The sequence below is a fragment of the Gobius niger genome (genome assembly GCF_951799975.1).
Source record: "Gobius niger genome assembly, chromosome: 5".
Lineage (NCBI taxonomy): Eukaryota > Metazoa > Chordata > Actinopteri > Gobiiformes > Gobiidae > Gobius > Gobius niger.
Genome location: NC_136856.1, coordinates 24,140,264 through 24,159,481, shown reverse-complemented (window position 1 = coordinate 24,159,481; position 19,218 = coordinate 24,140,264). Strand labels below are relative to the sequence as shown.

The 19,218-nt window shown below is 42.5% G+C and overlaps 1 protein-coding gene across 4 annotated transcripts in view; it reads left to right on the top strand.

Moving 5' to 3' along the window:
* elf1 (E74-like ETS transcription factor 1) overlaps positions 1-19,218 on the top strand; it is a 41,775-nt gene that overhangs the window by 18,057 nt on the left and 4,500 nt on the right. For 3 of the 4 annotated variants that reach the window (XM_079556341.1, XM_079556340.1, XM_079556339.1), the window contains 6 exons: positions 9,024-9,268; positions 13,389-13,563; positions 15,218-15,322; positions 15,699-15,857; positions 16,758-16,841; positions 18,409-18,601. In XM_079556341.1, coding sequence (XP_079412467.1) covers positions 9,197-9,268; positions 13,389-13,563; positions 15,218-15,322; positions 15,699-15,857; positions 16,758-16,841; positions 18,409-18,601 — 788 coding nt within the window. In that variant the 5' untranslated portion in view covers positions 9,024-9,196. The remainder of the gene's footprint in view (positions 1-9,023; positions 9,269-13,388; positions 13,564-15,217; positions 15,323-15,698; positions 15,858-16,757; positions 16,842-18,408; positions 18,602-19,218) is intronic. The other variant, XM_079556342.1, reaches the window with a different exon arrangement.

Sequence of the window (19,218 nt, the reverse complement as noted above, 5' to 3'; positions counted from 1 at the left end):
GATTAGATTAAAGACAGAAAAAAAAAACATTGGCTAGCTGTTACCTAATACCTCACTGACCCACTATCCAATTGTGTGAAATCAGATAAGCTCTCTCTTGAAGGGGGCTAAGCTGTCTCAACGCGAGTGGTCCTATCTGCTCGGCTTTGCTGGGGAGAGCAGATGAGAGGAGCTGATTTAGCCGTTATTAGCTATCAAACACTAGCTTAATCCGCTCTAATGCTAGCTTTGTTTGGCAGCACACTGTGTTTTCACATACTGCTAATGTCAATAGAGCCTTGTTAATGGCGGATAAGACCACGGCAAATCGCGTTATTTCCATCTCCCTTCCCGAGGCGTGTTGTTTGGTTCACGTTTAGCCTGCATACTTGTCTATGGGTGGACACATCGGCGCGCTTATGTCCAGACCTGTTTGGTATGCAGCAGTCTCCTTGACGCAGCCTTATTTTCCCAACATTCACTTGAACAGGCTTTCACTTTTACGCTCCACAGACATGCATCGGGGGCAGCAGCAATGGACGAGATATGTGTAAAATAGCATTTGTCCTTAGATCAGTGGTATGCAATCTGCTACAAAATGGCCCGGGTGGTTTGTGGAATGCGTTTGTGCCGTGGTTCATGCTAATTTTGGTTGAGTAATGGTTGCTGATGTGTAATCTTCTGCTACTACATCCGTGCTGTGACATGTTCCTATTAAACATAACAAAGAGAGGCGTGTGAATTTAGCGCTGACATGAGAAGAATACAGAATTTACCCTTTGCAAAATTGTGTTTCTGTTCAAGCATGTTGGAGTTGCACATTCAGTTTGTCCCATTCCCCATAGCTCAAAAACGCCAGGCCCCCCCACCTGCTGATGTCATGAGGTGGTGCCCTTCTGACTCTTTTTTTTTAAAGCCAGACATCGGGACATTCAAGTTGTCTCCAATAATGACAGGGTGCATTGCTCAAAGCTGTTACCAACACATATTTGGAACTAACTTTAACATTCGTATCTTTTAACTATGTCTATCACAGTCAGACATGGCGAAGTTCTGCCTTCACACGTGTTTGGTATTCTGCATCATTTCCCTTTTCTGCACTCAAAATGTGTGCCCGGACTCTGATTCACGAGTCCAAGCACTTTCACTAAACTTATCCTGTGGTGAAAAATGTCTTTCCTGTGCAGATCGGACTCTCAGCAGCAGGATATAAGTTCAAGCCCAGAGATATTACATTGTGATACTACGCAAAGGCTAAAAAGCATCATATAGCTCCTTTTAAATGGGATGTGTCCGGCATTGAGTAAAAATTTGCCCTTGCCAGTCTCGTCATGTGCCAGGTAGCTCCCACACTGCAGTCATAACAACATTCTGCATCAAATATCTAAAATATTTTTGCAAGGAGAATAGGAGACCCACCGGACTACGTGAGGCAGCTGCTCACACGTCTAGGCTTGCAAGTTTTTATTCATTGCACTTCCTAAGAAATAAGGCCGCAAGACACAAAGAAAAACCTAATACTGTAACTATGTGGAATATGGCAATCGAGACGTGTGCTTTTGGTAAATCAAGGTGACTTTTAGAAGTACATTTAAAACGACAGAGAAGTACGTTTGGTTCGCTGTGGAGAACAAAGCGCTACATAAGCCGGTTTATTGGATATTGATTGTGGAGTTGCTTGTAAATGTAGCAAATAATAGAACAGCTGCACCTAATGTATTATAGTGTTGCTCAGTATGTAGCAAAAATGAATGAATTATTCACTCGCCCACCTGTCACTCACTCATAGCAGGATGGAGAAGGAGACGGCGTACGAAATCACAATCGTGTCATCATATTGCCCACCCGCATGCAGTATCATTTTGGAAGCAGATAAAAAAAAAAAAAGTGTGTGTTGTGACATCTGGGTAAAATACCATAGACTCTCTCTCTGTCATGGATAATGGAGAGGTTGTGTCCCACATTGGCTGTCATGGACGGCAAACACTGTGGCGTTGTAATGAGAGTTTGTGTAAAACGCCTGAGCAACAACATGGTCATTACGCAGTGTGACAGTACTCCTTGACCTTTGTTGCATGTTGCAGATGGCGCTACATTTCCAGCATTTTGGTCTACTAATAAAAATTAAGCGCCTTTAATAGCTGGTTGCTCATTTGAGGCGCATGTTAAGGGTTTTTTTTTTTGTCTTTTACTTAAATTAAAAAAGGATGAAATATGGAAGTGATACATAAATCACTTGACTTGATAACACATTGTAATGAAATTCTGCTTTTCAAACTGTCAATGACTGGATAGATTGAGTTGATGGGGTATTATATATTATTATATTTTAGGCTAAAACTGTTCAATACATTTCAAAATTGTAATTGTACACTTGTTCTTTATTCATTGTTCATTTCTTTTTTGACATTACTGCCAGCATGACTGAAGTTTTCTTAAGTCCTCGCTGCAAATGATGTCATGTTTACTGCAGTTTTGAAAAGTACTTTACTCTTCTTGTCTAACATTTGATAGTAAAATCTGCCTCGTGGCAACGCGCTGCACAGGTGAACTCTTGTGTTTGAAGTGAAAATGTCTTCTTTTTTTTTCTGCCGCAATTTCCTGTCCTGTTTTCTCAACCTAAACGCTCCTTCCCATCAGCGACATGTGGCCTGTTGCCACATTATATCCACAAGCCGCTGGGGGTATGCTCCTCTGATAAATGGGCCCTGCGTCTGTGAGGTTTCTGACAGATCCTAGTTTGGGGCTCATTATACATCTGGTAAGACAACTATCAGAAAAGTTGTGACAGACTTTGATGGTGCTTGTAAAAGATTCATTCCGAAGACTACACAGGCAGGCTCATCATTTGTTCACATTAACTAGAAGCAGAAGTGAATTTGGCAGGTGGGACTGTGTATAGTACTAATGAATGTCGAGGGTGTGCTCCGGGGCAGTGGTTTGTGCAGGCGTTTGGGGGGTGTTCTTGTTGCACTGTGAACACGGCGTGACAGGAACTTCGCAGTTTCTTCTGAGAATGCTTTTTTTTTTGGTATAAAACTCAACCTGGGGCCCTTTTTGGGGATGTTGTGTGTAGGCTATAACAGGGGGGAAGGGGTTAGTCACGCTGTCTGTGTTTGCGCGCTTGTGTCAGCACTGCGGGGATAACACAGGTCTGAAAATAGGCAGGTGTGGCTTGAAGAACGCTTTTGTAATGCTTTTGTCTTCACCTCTGTTGTCAATAAGGCCATTATTCAGGCTCGTTAATATGGACATCTTAGCTTTGGTTATTCATGCTTTATAACTCAAACTGGTATTGCAATCACAGCTCAACCTGTCCTTACACTACATAATCTCGGTATGTAAAGCCCAGATCCTCAAGAATTCTGTTATTGAATTTAAACTGAAGGCGGTCTGCACTAGCTCTGAATGGACTTAATTAAGGACAGGAGCGAGTAAGTTGGTAGGGAGAGAGAAAGCCCTTTTAGGTTTACTACATATTGCTTTTGCAGGATCAGGCAACTCACAGTGTTTTCTGATTGGATTGCTAGAACCAGAACAAAATAAAGTCAGTATATACAACCTTAAAGGTGCACTATGTAACTTTTTATGTGAAAAAAAAAACCCTCTTGATATATGTGCATATTTGACCAATTAGTGACTCAGTTATGGGTGCAACATGGCACCTTTGAATCAATTGTTTTGGGGTTTCTGGACAGTTTCTGGACAGTTCCTGGACAGTTTCGGGTATGAACTCTGAAAAACAATTGATCCTGTAGCGTCATAAAGGCCACTGTGAGGGAAAGCAAAGGTGCCATGCTGCACCCGTAACGCCACTGAGTCACTAAAAGGTCAAATATGCACAAATATCAAGGTTATTTTTTTCACATAAAAAAAAGTTGCATTGTGCACCTTTAACATCATGTTTGTTTGTTTTTTGTAAATGTGAATAAATAAAAAATTCAATAATGAATAGCAACTTATATCCTACATCCTACATGCAATTTGAGTACTGAAATAACCAATACATGTACAACACGGAGGAGATTGACCTCATGAGTGAGTGGGGGGCAACCATTTTGAGCTCGCGAAGAAGACAGACTAAACAGGATCACTCAAGAATACAAGAATGAAACAAAAGACTAACTACTGTTTTTTGTTTTACTTTTTAAAAGCTAAAAGCCTAATCAGATAAGCTTAATGTGGGCCTTAAACAGCTTGTCTCGAAATGTCAGGCAAGGGTAGATTGCAATATGTGCTTAAGATATCGTTTCTGTGTCATTTTACCACCGCAGAATTCTCTATCAAACTCCCATTCAGTTACTACGTATCTAAATCGGCCCTGAAAAGTGTTATTATACGTCACCTCGTCACGCAGTTAAAAGACTCATATCTATAATGTGTCGAAGAAGGAAGGAGGGGGAGTTGCGAACTTTCCGCTCTTTCACAGTAGACGACATTTTGCTCAGTGTGGTTTAACAGACAGGAAGTGGCGCGCTCAGTGATGCTGTTCCTGTAGTGCAATGTTCACAGGTCAGTTTGCGGTGGAGCTTAGCTAACCAGCATGTCACTGCTATTTTGGGTTATCAGTCAAAAATGCGAGTGGGGACTAAAACTTGTGAGGGCTCGGTATTATGTTTTTTGGCTCACTGGGTTGTGGCTAGTTTACACCACTGCATTTGGTGTACAAGCAGAACACGAGAAATTCTGTGCTACCTCAAAACTGAATGTAGGTTATAGAATTGTTGTTCTAATAGCAACACTCAAACATTGCAGTATCATTTCTAAAAACCCGGAGCCCTGTGGTAAAATGGAAAAGTACAACGTTTGCAGCTGATGATATTCAATTCCATTCCCCCTGTGAAGGCCCATGCTTGAGGTGACGTTTTCTTTCAGTCTTCATCTGGCCGTGGCACTGTAAAGCCAAATGCCTCCAAGTTCAAACAGATGGAGCTTGTGGGTTGGAGCGTATCTGTGTTCTGTGTGCAGCTGGGCACCATTACCCAGAGTCTGCCTTCCCCTGCCCGCCGCTGTCTTTATCACGGTCTGTAGTGGTGTGAAAGCACTCCCTTTATTTGGCTCAATAAGGTTCACTGTGAAGCACGGCGGGACTTGCTGCATTGTGCAACACTGGTTGGTGAGTAAGATGTTGGATGTAATAAGGATACGGTGCACCACACATTGTCAGGACATGGACATAGTGTGGCCAGGGTTTAAAGTCACATTGTTGTTTTGTCTTGCGTTGATGTCCTTAATCTCTGCTATTTGCACATTTTCCCTTCTCACCTTCCTTCTAGACAACACATGCCCTGCATTTTCATCGTCTTTCGCTGTGTTTGCAGTCGTGAACTATGTTAATTGCATTTTATTCATCTGTGGCCAGTGTTGAGTTGTTGTTTTGGTCCCTCACACTTTGACTGCTGTTCATAAACATGGTCCGAAGGCAGTGCTGTTCTGAAGTGATGAGCCCACAGTCTTCCACAGTCTATCACAGAGCTCCAGGAATGACCCAGCTCTATTTCTCTGACTCATTTCCTTTACAGGAACACAGATCCTGCATAAACACTGAGCTGTGCTGATGATAGTGGAAGGCCCACGCTTTCCTTCTCTGTCGTTATTGCCTGGCTAATGCTTTTCTTCAGTGGCATTAAGAATCTCACCTGTTGGGTTGTTTTTATATCGTAGGGGCGGTCACAAAGTGTTTCTGTACACATCAGAATCAGTGCCTTAGGTCGTCCTGCGAGTCAGTGTGTGGGAAAACATTTGGAATACCACAAATGCCTTTCTCTGTGACATCTGTGCTATCATTAAGCCCAGTAAAGTGATGGCACATCCCAGCCAGCCTGTGCCCCATAGAGCTTGGCCACCAAAAGAAATCAACATCATTGTGTAACCTGAGATGAAAATGGCTGCCAAACAAAGTTTGCACTGGCCATTTTCCTCTATCTCGCAATGTTTGCAGTCACCACATGCATTGAGTCATTGCATAGTCATTCAATTGGCTTAAATTACGTCCTTTCATGGTCAACAATGAGCTCAGCTGAAGAGACTGGAGTGGGGGAAGCGTGGCCTTCTGGGAATGGTCCATTTGTTCATGAATCCAGCCTCTAATTGGTTGTTATTGCGACTGGCAGTCACCATACTACAGGGGTGGAGCAGCCACTGCTCTGAGTTCTGCAGGCTGGTATGAAGCTGACTGTCAGAAGGGACAGAAATCAGTCTCACATGATTGGACTCATTGCTTATTGTTTGATTTTTGCTAGAAGCTTCATCTCCTATAAGTATTAACTTCTTATCTGCATCTGGACAGCAAAACAATCGTATTGCTATCTAATTGCTCTAGTTCTCAAACATCTGCTCTGATTTTATTGTTTGGGACACCCTGCCATACCCCTCTGGTTCCCCCAACAAGCCTCGCCTGGAAACCACAGTAACGTGCTCCAGTCCCAAAGCAGTCCCCACCCAGATCGAGTCAGTGTCCATAGTATATTTGCACTGTTGGACCATTATGCTTTGGCTAGCATCCCTGTAAAATCCCTCCCTCCTCTGCTGTGACGTAATAGGCACAGTTACAACCCTTTCCTGTGTTGGGACAACGCAGCTGCTGTCATGTGCCCCAGGATAATGTGCACGCTGCTCCGACTAATGGCTGGATCCCTTGTATTCCTGTCTGTTGTGAACACTGTGCCAACTGGGCCTTTCTGATCAATGGAGCAGTGACAGCGGGGATCTATGGAAAATGCAATCACACGGGGCGACAAGTTGCAGTCCATCACCGCTGACAAATCTCTCCAAGTTTGTGTCAGATTATGTCCATCAAAGGAGCGACAAGTGAACTGGACAAGATGCTGATTTGTAAGCCTGTACCCAGCCAGCCAACTTAACATAAGATCATAATAAGACGTTGCCATATTGTAAATAATAGAAAAGCCAAACTTATTAAAAAACAGTTAGCTACTGTATGCATCCATAAGCTTTATTTTATTGTACTACCGGTATATTGCCACTATTTGTACCACCCCATCCTGGCCAAATATCCCATTGGCTTTGCCTTTGTTTTTTATTTTCTACTTTCATTGGACCAGTTTAAGTAAGGTCTCCAGAGTTCATTTTAGCTCTTGTCTAGTATTGATAAACATGGAGAGGATAGTGTGTTGAATTAACAATCTCTGTAATCCTTTAGTTGGTTCATACCACTGTATGCCCCCAGGCTTGCTAATACATTTAAATCATAACTCAGAGCAATGTGTAATTCTTCGCCACAGCTGTGGTGTCACTAAGAAAGCATGGCTTGATAAAGATACGAAAACATGGACTTGTAAGTTTTACACCCTGCTGGCCCACACTACCGCCAGCTAGATTGTTATTATGAAAAACACCAACGTACATTGATTAGCCATGGCTATAGCAATTATCCTGTGGTGGAGAGAGCCTACACGAATTTAACTTGATTTGTTTTAGCTTGATATGCACTTTTGCTTTACAACTCCAGCGCCGAGTTGCAGTGATCTATCTTTCTAGCAAAAAAAACAACAATAAAGAATATGATTTGCTTAGTTGATGGAGAGAGGTACAACAAACATGCAGATTCATTAGGCAGTTCTATGCTATTGCCTCTGTTTATAGTCAAGGCTAATAAACAACACCAAGAGCTCCTGACAGTTTAAATGACACTTAATAAACTATTTATTTAAAAAGCAACAATAAACAGGCTACTGTGTTATGGGCAGAAAGACTAAATAACTGATAACAGTAGCTTTAGCCTTTCAGCCTCAGCAAACATACACGTGGCAATTGAAAAACATGTGCTACACCGTTATATGGAAATGCCCAACTTCAATCAAGACGAGCAAGTTTCTGGTGCATGACATTGCAAAAGAGATATTTCAGGTATAACAGTAACAGCCCTTTACTCATTTAGACAACAATGTTGCCTTTTTGTTACATTCTAAATAATAATACATTTGAATGTAAAATACTGGAAGACCTTTTTCTTCTTCTTCAGTATGTCGCTGATTTTCATGATTGCTTTCCCCCAGTGTGATTTTTACATCTATTTCTTCTTGGGTCCCGTAATTGCTTTTCCCCAGAAGTAGTCATGAGCATGCCAAGGAGAGCCCCCAGACAGATGGCAGTGTCCAGCGCTGTGCGCTGGCGTAGGTGACCATGCACACTGCCCGATCCGTGACAAGCAGAAAGGAAGAGACTTTTTGATTTTCATGGATGCTTTCCAGACCTTGGCCACATGTTACAATTCTGTCAGAAAATTTGTTTGGTCTCACTGCCCTGCAAGCTGTTACATCCCCTCTTCAAAGTGCAATCAGGGCTGATGGTGTGCTACTTTTTCAAAGCAAATATTCTCGTCCTGAAGGGACAGGATGGCCGCTTTACTCTATAAAATCTTGCCATCTTATACTCCCCTTTTGCTGCCTGGCTTTTGGTGTCACGGGGAGAAAAATGGTGGGGGTGATTTGCCCATGGCAGACCTCATTGCGGACTCCTCCCATCCTGAAACTTGCCTGTGGGTATCAGGTTGTTGTGACACACCTTTCAGACCACCATCCTCCCCCAACTCTCCAGACATCACAGTCACTCCCCCAGGGTCCAACTGTAGCACTGAGGGGCTTGCAGAGCATCAGCAGACCAGAGGAGAGGAGAGGAGAGAGAGGATGGACGGATAAGGAGGGCCTAAGCTCCAGCTCATGTGACCACACTGGGTTATTGCTGACGGGGTCTAAAAGAGCCAAAAAGAGGGCCATAAGTTAAACAACTGACATTACATTTTTACATTACAAGTTGCAACCATTGATGACAGTGGCTTTGGCTTGAATCAGAAGACAATTAACAATGATTTTTTTGCTTGTACTTTTAAGTGACCATCTGGTTGGTGGTCACGATGCAAACAGTTTTGGATTATATGAACTTTAACTGTTAAAAGGGGCACTTGTGAAATCTTTTCCTCATCTTTCTAATGTAAGGCAATGTCTTTGTTAAGCACTTTCTAATCCTATATGTCAGTATTTTTCTGATTAATCTGATCTTAACTCTCTCTTTGTGTTTTCCAGGTGTCGATGCTCCAGGCGGCGCAGGGCTCAGCCTCTGTCAGGAACAGGGCTGTTCCCCCACATTTGACTAGACACATCACCTACTGCACCACCACAGGGTCATTAGAGGAGTCTGAGCTGACGTCATTGCTGGGATATTTTAGGCTACACCCTGACCTCTGAACTCTGTTGCCATGACGACTGCAGTGCAGTCGGGTGAACTGGTGTTTGAATTTGCCAGCAACGGGATGGACGAGATTCATCAGGTAGCATTTGTTTTTTAGTAGTGGTGTTTTTTTCCCTCCAACTTTCACATCTGTTTAATGTAGCTAAATGAAAAACATGTCAAATGTGTACAACGTTCACTGGGGCTGCATCATCCCTAGATAAAGCATGTCATCCTTAACTATTACAACATGTTTGGAGGAAGCTTCCCAGTCTGGGAGCGGAGTGTGTGCTGCTCGTAAATGGAAAAAGTGCAGTGACATTAGGGTGCGTGGGAGCGGAGGGTGGGGCTTATCGGCGTCAGAGTGGCTGCTGGAATATCTTGTCAATCTGTCCCTCTGTGTCCTTTCTGACATGGTCAGGTGTGCAGTTGTCTCCTCCTCTCCTCTGACTGCATTGGCGCAGACTGGATCGTAAATGTGGACGTGTCTTGCTTTGGTATCTGTGTGACTTGTCACTGGATCCCTGAATAGCACTGGTTCAGGCCTAACCTGACAGACCAGTTACTGCTGCTGCTTGGAAGGACGGGATCATTGAGCTAAAAGGTCTCACATTGTTCCACGCTTTGTTTGTCGCTGCACCCACTCAGCCTGTTATACAGGCACTGTGCCCATATTTGCCAAGTTCTGGAAATACCCCCTGACATGGAAGACTGTTAAAGTTATACCCAAGCAGCCATTTTGTAATTGGTCTCAGTAAATATGTCTCAAGCCATGACAAAGATATTGGCATCTTTGTGTAACTGAAGTTAACACCACTTCTTTATTTTTTATAAATATGGTCCTCACAAGAGCCCCTTATATTAAGATTATCTGCAGCACTGGAGCAGTGTTTGCTTGCCTTTGCAAATGATGTTGAAACTAGTGTACTGTACATAGGATGGGGCGTGTTTGTGAATACCAGGTAAAGCAGAAGAGAGTGGCTGTGGCTTGTGAGAGGAACAGTGCGCAGATGTGTGGTACTTTGCTCACAGAAAAGGGAACTCTGAAATGCAAATTGACTTGATTCTTATCTCCCTTCAGTTTCCTTGGACTAGAAACATTATTCAGGCCAAAAGAGGAGAATAAGATGGTGTCCTGTCAAACCTTGTGACACTTGTCCTGGAATGACCGTCAACCTATTATCTTTGTTTCGTAAGACGTCATGTCACCACTTGGTTTGCATGACACCACTCCTCACTTGTCCTCAGCGTAAACAGAACAGAGCAGAGATCTAAACAGCACCTCCGCTCGTACCGTCAGCACATTCTGTGAGCTTTAGACTGTTCAGTACACAGCTCGGCAACAATCCAACGGTCCACACATGCTTCACTCAAGGACTTACACGCTGCTGTGGTGCCCTCACTGTTCGACTTATCTGATAATATGTCTAGCAGCACCTTCCATTAATGAGAAACATGTAGCTTATGTCAGTGATAGCATCTGTAGTCAAAGCAGAACTCTGAGGTTTTACGGGCCTCGTGGGACCTTGCGATTTCTCAGACACGGCTAATGTGTGGATTCTTTCACTCTTTGTTGTAGTCTCAATCATTCGTGCACTCAATGAAGAGAGATTGTATTGAGCCTTGTTTACTGTCATCCTAGCATTTTTTACTTTTTCTATCAAGCTTTACAATGTTACTTCTACTTGAGTAACATACGATTGCTTCATATAATTCATGAATGTTCAAAAGCAGTAGTTATGTTGAGTCTCTGAATATTCTTTACTACATTGTCACGATTCCAAATGGCATCCCATAAAAGGAAAGAGTCATGTGAGTAAAACCCATGAGCAGACATTAGCCACTCACTGTTGAATGCTTGAATAATGAGCCAGTCATTTGCCCACTGGTTAAACTGTAGCCGATTTGGAAGGGCAGCGGTGTTCTCCATGGTGCCCCCCCACCCCCTCTACCACACTCCCATCCCCTCAACCCCCGCATCTCAAAGCCCAGACACCTGGTATGCCCTAGAGGTCCCTCAGCAACAATGGACATCTGTGCAGAGAGACAGATAAGCCTTTATGCTGGTTCCTCCCTGTGCACCTTTTTCTCCCAGTTTCATCAGGTTGTGACTTCAGGAATGACCGATTTGGGCGTTTATTGCTATTAGTAAATGCAATAACCGCATCGTTTTAACTCAGACTTGTTCTGAAATACATGGCTGCCTTTTCATTCTGAACAAAACCCTTAGCTTTTTGGACTGTCAACAAAACACATTTCAAGTATTTGCACTGACACTCATTTTGGCTTCTGTTGTCATGCTTTTACCACGCTGTGACACAATCCAATCCAACTTCATTTATAATGCACTTTAAAACAACAGGGTTGACCAAAGTGCAATACACACATCAAAAACACAACTAAGTGATACAAAAAAGATGAAAAATAAAATAATCTGCATACTATTAGTAGCAAAAAAGTGCACTGTAAGCCAAATTTTGATCTACAGGAAATAAATTGCACATTAAATCACAATGATTGCAGTACTTTCTTCTGAAAAATTGCAATCAGGCTTAATATTTTCCCCCACGATCGTGCACAACCTCATTCTTTGCCTGACTCGTTGCTTCTATTTATAGTTGGATTGGAGTTCTCACGTGAAAATTCCATTGTGCTGCATAGAAAAACTATTGAACGTCATCAATAACGCTTGTCATTCAACTATCCTTTCAAGTGTGCTTTGCTGCCATCTGCTGGACATCGGTGTCACTAAGCTCATTTCAAAACACCCCGAACGACCCTCCTAATCTGCAGCAGTTGACATCTCTGGCAACATGCTTTGACCGCCGCTTATTCCACTTCATTTCAACGCCTTGTGTATGTGTGAACGTTTCCGTTTCATATTTTCCATCTGCTTTTGAAATAAACAGCTACTGGACAGCTGTCACTCAAGGCCCCCATGAAGCCAGGGGACCGTTTGAAGATCTTCCTCTGAGGATGAACTGAATTAGTGACATGAGGCAGTGAGGGGGCTTTTGTTGAAGAAGTGTCTGATATTTTTCCCCACAAATCCCTATCAAGTCTGGTCGAGCACATGCCCAGGCAATTCCCTTTGTCCCAGTACTCTCCTCTCCACCCTTTACCCGTGCCATGTTTGAAATGAGGCGGCGGATAGAATCTCTGAATTCCCCAGCGAGGGTTTTTGGCCATGCCTGCAAACTCCATGATTGATCCATTAATATTCATTTGGGTTTATGTAATTTGTGAGCATAAGATTAGCTTCTCAGCGTTAGTGGGCTAAATCAAACAGCTGGATCCTGTCTTACTTGGAGAGTCCCTGTGGACTGCTGCAACTGCAGAGAAATGAGCCCCCTCCCCTCTGTTGTTTGCATAGTTTTTTATTACCCAAATACATAAAAGTCTTTGCAATTTGCTAACTGCGACTATTCAACCTGAAATAGAGTTGACTGATCGTATTTCAAAAGTCTTTTTCCTTCCCTGTGAACCCTAACTTACTCTTAAAGAAGAAAGTAACTTGTTTCCCTTATTAAATCATTTTTGTAGTCCCTCTGAGGGTAATACAAGCGTTAATGGGATGATTGGGGGGTCTTTCATCTCCCCCTGATATCTCTGTCCAGAAAACCACCCTTGCAACTTCCCTCCCTCTGGGTTGGAGACGCAACACACACTAATAGAATCACAAAGAAGAAGCTAACAGGCTAACGGGCAAAGCTAACTGCGGGCTAGTGCCACTTAAACAGTATTTACAGCTAAGTTTGAGTTTAAAAAAAATATCTCCATTGTGTCATTGAGTTGTGCACAATGTACAATATCCCTCTCTCTCTCTTTGTCTTTTCTGTCAGCGTAATATTTACTCTCACGGACAACGCAACATGCTACGCGACCGGCAGTGGCGCTTATGGCCTCTAGGGGCATGAGTTACATAGGAATGCTTTAATTTCAGATTCATTAACCAATGGAGACAGTGCTATAGAAAGTTACATCGCAGCCCCAGCCCTAGTAAATGATACAAACTGCTTGTTCAAAGAAATTGTCTATAATAAATGTTATTGAGCATTATAATTCTACTACTACTAGGGCTGCGGAATAGGCACTAAAAAGGGTTGTTCTGGTTGTGGTTTGTAATCAGGAATCACATATTGACATTGAAAAAGAAAGTGAACGTCCCTTGGGGTGTTTTGATGTATGAGTCTAAAGTGTTTTCTCTCTTGTTCCCGCAGTTGGATGACCCTTCGGTGTTCCCAGCGGTGATTGTGGAGCAGGTGCCAGCCGCCGATCTTCTGCAGGTGTACTCAGGGCTGGAGTCCGACGAGGTCACCAACGGCATCATGGTGGACACGACGCTGCACGTGGTCGAGGAGCCCTCCATGCTCGGAGGAGGAGTGGACCTCTCCGGTAGATTTCTTCTCATCTTTTTTGTTTAACTTCTTAAGACCCCACATGGCTTCATCCAAATCTAAAAGCAAAAAAAACGGCAAAAGAACGACAAAAACGTGGCGGAAAAAGCAGCAATAACGCTGTAAAAAAAAAAGCAACAAAAACACACGACTAAAGAGTGATGAAAAAGTGACGATGAAAAAGGGACGATGAAAAAGTGACAATGAAAAAGTGACGATGAAAAAGTGACGATGAAAGTGACGATGAAAAAGTGACGCTGAAAAAGTGACGATGAAAAAGTGACGCTGAAAAAGTGACGATGAAAAAGTGACGATGAAAGTGACGACGATGAAAGTGACGACGAAAAAGTGACGAAAATGCACCAAAAAAGCCTTAAAAAAAAAGACAAAAATTTTGAATTTGAATTTTGATTTTTTTTTATAAAGCAACAATAACAATTCAACCTGAAAAGACAGAAACAGTATGAGTGTTTTATTACCGAACATGAATCATTATTGGGGCTCAGACCCTGGCGGAAGATTGAACGAACGATATGGAATGCATGGCATTGATGAATGATAGCCAGGATCTTCCCGGAGCCTGGACCTTTGTGGTGTTAGAAGAGCCGAGGAGAAGCCAGGCGGAGAATGGGGTGGAGGAGGGTCGCAGCAAGACTGGCAAACGGCTGAGTGATTGACCAGGGAGCTTAAAAAGGGGATCCTGAGCGATGAGCGGCTGGTGAGGGGATGAGCAGCTGCGGTGATTGGCTGTCTTGAAGGTGCGGCTTGAGCAGGGTCCGTGATTGGATGATTGGAGAGGGCTGCCGGTGATGAGGTGATGAATGAATGCAGCTGGGAGGTTTTTCCAGGTTGAATTTGCGCATAACAAAAAAAGCGACAAAAAATCAACAAGAAAGCCAAGAAAGAGCAACAAAAAAGTGACAAAAATACGACAAACAAAAAGTGACCAAAACACGACAAAAAAATGATGAAAACATGACAAAAACGCTTAAAAAAATACGCCAAAAAGGTTACAATCGGTTTGGTAGGTCTTCGCTTTGAGAAGTCGAGAAACTTTTAGACTTGGGTTAAACTGAACTGGAGAAAATGTGCTCAGTTAAGGTGAGGGTTAAGAGATTAAGACAAAACAAGACTTCTTAATTTGTCTGGAAGGTAGAAGTAGGAGTTTGTGTTGTTTCAAATGTACTCACTCTCTTCCTGTTTTTTTGTAACGACGAACACATGTAAGTGTCATGTAAACAAGAATAGCATTTTTTATCAACTATTGTTTATAACTATTCTTGCTCCTTGTTGTAAACTTGCTGTTGAATTGGTAGCTGTATCAACAAACACATGCACAACACAACACGGCACAGACGCTTCGCTCAAATTCCTTCGAGAAGTCTCTGTTGTTCAGGTGATCGTCGTGGAAATAATTGTATAAATATGACAAAGAGACGTACACTCGAAAGAGGTAAAACTGCTGTGAATGTTCATACTTTTCATGTTATTTTTACATTCTCCTGCCACTTAGTGAAATAAAACAGAGGCTGGTTGTCATGGCAGCCTTTCAGTCGTGTCCCACAAGGTCCCCACATACAATTAGGAGCAAAGCGCTAAAATGTTTGCTTACAAGGAGCTCACGGTCGCGAATTTGTTTGTTTCTTGGATAGAAACGGCGGTGTCTGGGGCCGAGGACAGCATGGAGACAAATGAGGCCGCGGCAGCGCTTCTCAATATGGAGTCCCCAAATAACATTCTGGATGAAAAGCGGATGAGTAAGTAACTATTTGATACGAGGGCTCCTCTGTCACCAGAACTATGTACATGGGATTAATACAGCCATGTACAGCCATGTCAGTATTATGAGTATGTTTGGTATATTTAGTTTGTTGGACAACGGGTTTAAATGTACAACCGGTTTATTACTTACGCTTGTCTAGTCCGCAATAATATAATACACTTGAAGCACTTGAGTAATACAAAACAACTTCCCCATACAAAACAAAATACATATGGCCACAGCGCTGTGATGTTATTCATACACAAGCGACAAGCTGACAATGTGCAATAAAACAAGCGACGCCATGGAGCGTGATGCACTGATATGTTGCCATGCTTTATGTCATCTGTAAATCTCCCCTTTATGCACAGTTCACGCGTACGGCATGCTGGAGGCAGACCTGACATACGCCTCGTTCAGACCGGACCAGATTGACCACAGCGGCCTTGACATGTCCCTGGACGAGGACACGTCTTCGATGGATGAGATCCCGCAAAAGTACCATTTGAAACCGCAAAAGAAAACCAAAGGTAAACCCCGTACTTAGACAGAATATAAATCTGAAGGGACTTTTCTTTTTCTTTTCTTTTTTAAAGCTGCGTTGTGGTCATTCATGCATCATTCAGGATGTTTTTTTTTTAAGTCAAAACAGAGACAATAGACACTAGACACTCAAATTGCATCCTCTACTAAGGATGTTTTATTTTTAGCTAGAACTAGTTTTTTTGCAGGTGTTTTGTATGAGTTGTGGGGCGTATGGCAATTTTCCCTTTACATTATTTAAAGTTATGAAACATGAAACAAAAATGCTTTGGTGTCAAAACATACTTTAAAGTCCATCTGACAGGTTTTAATGCTTTTGAAAATATAGCTTATTTAGATGGATAACATCTGTTGAAGCAGCAATTTTAATGAAGAAATGTTGGGCAGAAAAGTTATTTTGTATTTGAATTGCCTTCTTCTATGTCACTTCCTGTCAGTGTCCAATAAGGAAGTGAAACGTAACAAAAATGGCCAAACTAAAGAAAGCTGGGTACAATCTTTAGCAAAATCTTAAATATAATTGTGTAAAACTATGTTTTAGCAAAACAATGTGTCTAATGTGTCATATGACCTTTAAAGCCATACTGCATGACTCCATGAATATTATAAAATGTAAGGATTTATTTAATAACCAGTGTTTTTATTGGTGAAATTTACCCCCCAAAACATTGTCCATGTCTGGCTTATGTTTGCCATGTTCAGGTGTTGATGTCAGGCTTTCACGACAGCATAGTTAAACTGACGTAGCACCATGTCACCTGGAATATTACGCAATCTGGCTTTAAAAACACAAAAATGCACTACTATATCGGAGCTTTTAAGGTAATTGAGTGACTTGGCTGCGACCTTGCACCTTCCAATGCGCTCTCCTGCTGTTTGATTCATAGTGCGGAAGCCGAGGCCGGTTCGCCCCTGCTCCCCCATCACCAACCCTACCCTGCCACTCAAGAAGAAGAGCAAGGAGGGCAAAGGTGAGCCGCTCTAACTAGCAGTCGTCTCTGTAATGAGCCAGTGCAACGCGAGGTCCCGGCGCCTCTTGTGTATGCTGTTTTCTCTCTGGTGGAGGGCTCAAACAGTGCTCCTCAACCCCTGCCTTCCAGAGGGGAGTGAATCCGCGGCACTTAATGGATGGGGAGGACCGCAGAGTGCCTTGTTTCACAGGGAGACACAAGTGATTGCAGGCTGGAGGGCACATTGATGCTCGGCTGATACAAGCAGACTGGTGGTGCTCAGTGTGAACCCTCATCGCGCCATAGAGTGTGACACATGGAGTGTGTGCGTGGAGCTGTGAGCAGATACATCACCCTGTCATGTGTCTTGGAGTGTTGCTGTTTTTAACTCCCTTTGGCCCAAGTATGGCACGAATTAAGAGTAATCCACTTCAACGTTAGCTATAGTTAGTTTCCTGTTAAGACATGTGAAGTCTAGGGCTGAACGATTCTAACAAATAATTTGGCGTAACGATAGCAAATAAAATATGGAATAGGGAGTTGTCATATAAAAGGGCAAATGTATGCTTAATTTTTGCTTTAATTAAGGCCTTGGCGCGGCAAGTTTATTTGGAGAGCACTATTCATACACAAGGCAATTCAAAGTGCTCCACAAAACTGCCTTAAAACACTAGAGCCAGATTTGGTGCTATCCCAATGGAAATGTGTTTTAGAAAATGTTTTTTAGACTGGTCTAACCTACACGGCTGGCATTTATTTTCATCGCCTTGTTAGAATAATGGCCTATAAAGCCTACTAATTAGCTGAGGACAGAGCCAGTGATACCTAAAGATGCCACAGTGATTGGAGAATCAAATAAGATAATAATAACAAAACCCCGTGGAGACACGATATATTGTCGTATGTTGAGAAACTTTATATTTTGTAAAGAATTTCAGCTTCCTGTGATTTGATTCGATTGCAATTAAAGCAGTACTAAGTAACTTGTTTACCTTAAACAATCATATTCATAGTCCCTCTGGGGGAGTGTTAATGGGATGATTGGGAGGTCTTTCATCTCCCCCTGGTGTCTCTGGCCAGAAAACCACAATTGCAACTTCGCTACCCCCGTGTCGGGAACCACCAATACACACGAATAGAATCGCGAAGAAGAACAGGCTCTCGGGCAAAGCTAACTGCGGGCTAGCGTAACTTAAAAAAACGCAACATGCTACGACACTTGCAGTGGCGCTTATGGCATCTAGGGGCATGAGTTACTTAGTTCTGCTTTAACCTTTCATGCATGAGGTGCCATGCAACAAGAAAGTCTTGTGGTTTCAAAAAAAATGCTAAACAGGTTGACCCCTTAGTGCTGACATGCAGTATGCTGTGTGCAATTATTTTATACAACTTGTTAAGGGTAACTAAAAAGATTCAACAAATCTCTTCCAGGCAAAATACAACCCTCCAAATATTTGTTGGTGGATGTTGTTTTGTTTTTGTTGAAACAGTGATTGATTGAAATGTATATTTATTGTCGGTATAGCAGTAACACGGGCACAGCAAACTGACTGAACAGGTGATTTAGTGTCCTCTTTACTTGTTGCAGGCAACACCATCTACCTGTGGGAATTCCTCCTGGCTCTACTGCAGGATAAAAACACCTGTCCCAAATACATCAAGTGGACGCAGCGGGAAAAAGGCATCTTTAAGCTTGTGGACTCTAAGGCTGTTTCCAAGCTTTGGGGCAAACACAAAAACAAGCCTGACATGAACTATGAGACTATGGGCAGAGCTCTCAGGTAATGGTGTAACCCTATGTAACCTACGTACTTTCGCTTGGGCATATTTTAATACATACAAGAATGAAAAATTAATTAAAGAAACACCCTCCTGCAAAGTTCCACCTGCTGGTGAATAATGTGTGTGTGAGTGAGTGGTTGGTGGGGGTTGGAAGGGCCGATGGCGCAGATTGGCAGCCTCGCTTATGTCAGTCTACCTCACGGCAACTGAAGTTACAAATCTATCACTACTGAGTATGGAGTGAATGAATAATGCATACAATTGTAAAGTGACTTTGAGCTTCTGGAAAAGCACAATATAAGGCTAATGCATTATTAGACTTATTCAGTATTACCGTACTCAAATAGTGAAACTGTACTTCTTACAAGAGTAGTTTCAAACAATAAAGTGACAACAATACAATGATTACAAATTGGAAATATCAGCAGTGTCATGATATACAATGTTTGTCTGTTGGATTAAAACCTTTATGTCACTTCTAAAACATAGTAGCGATTTCTCAGTGGACATTTCTACTACGGTAGAAAATCACTGGACAACTGAGAGCCTACAGAAGCATAATGTTATACTTACATAACCACTCAGTGCTTCAGAAAAGTTGATGATAAAGTTTCCT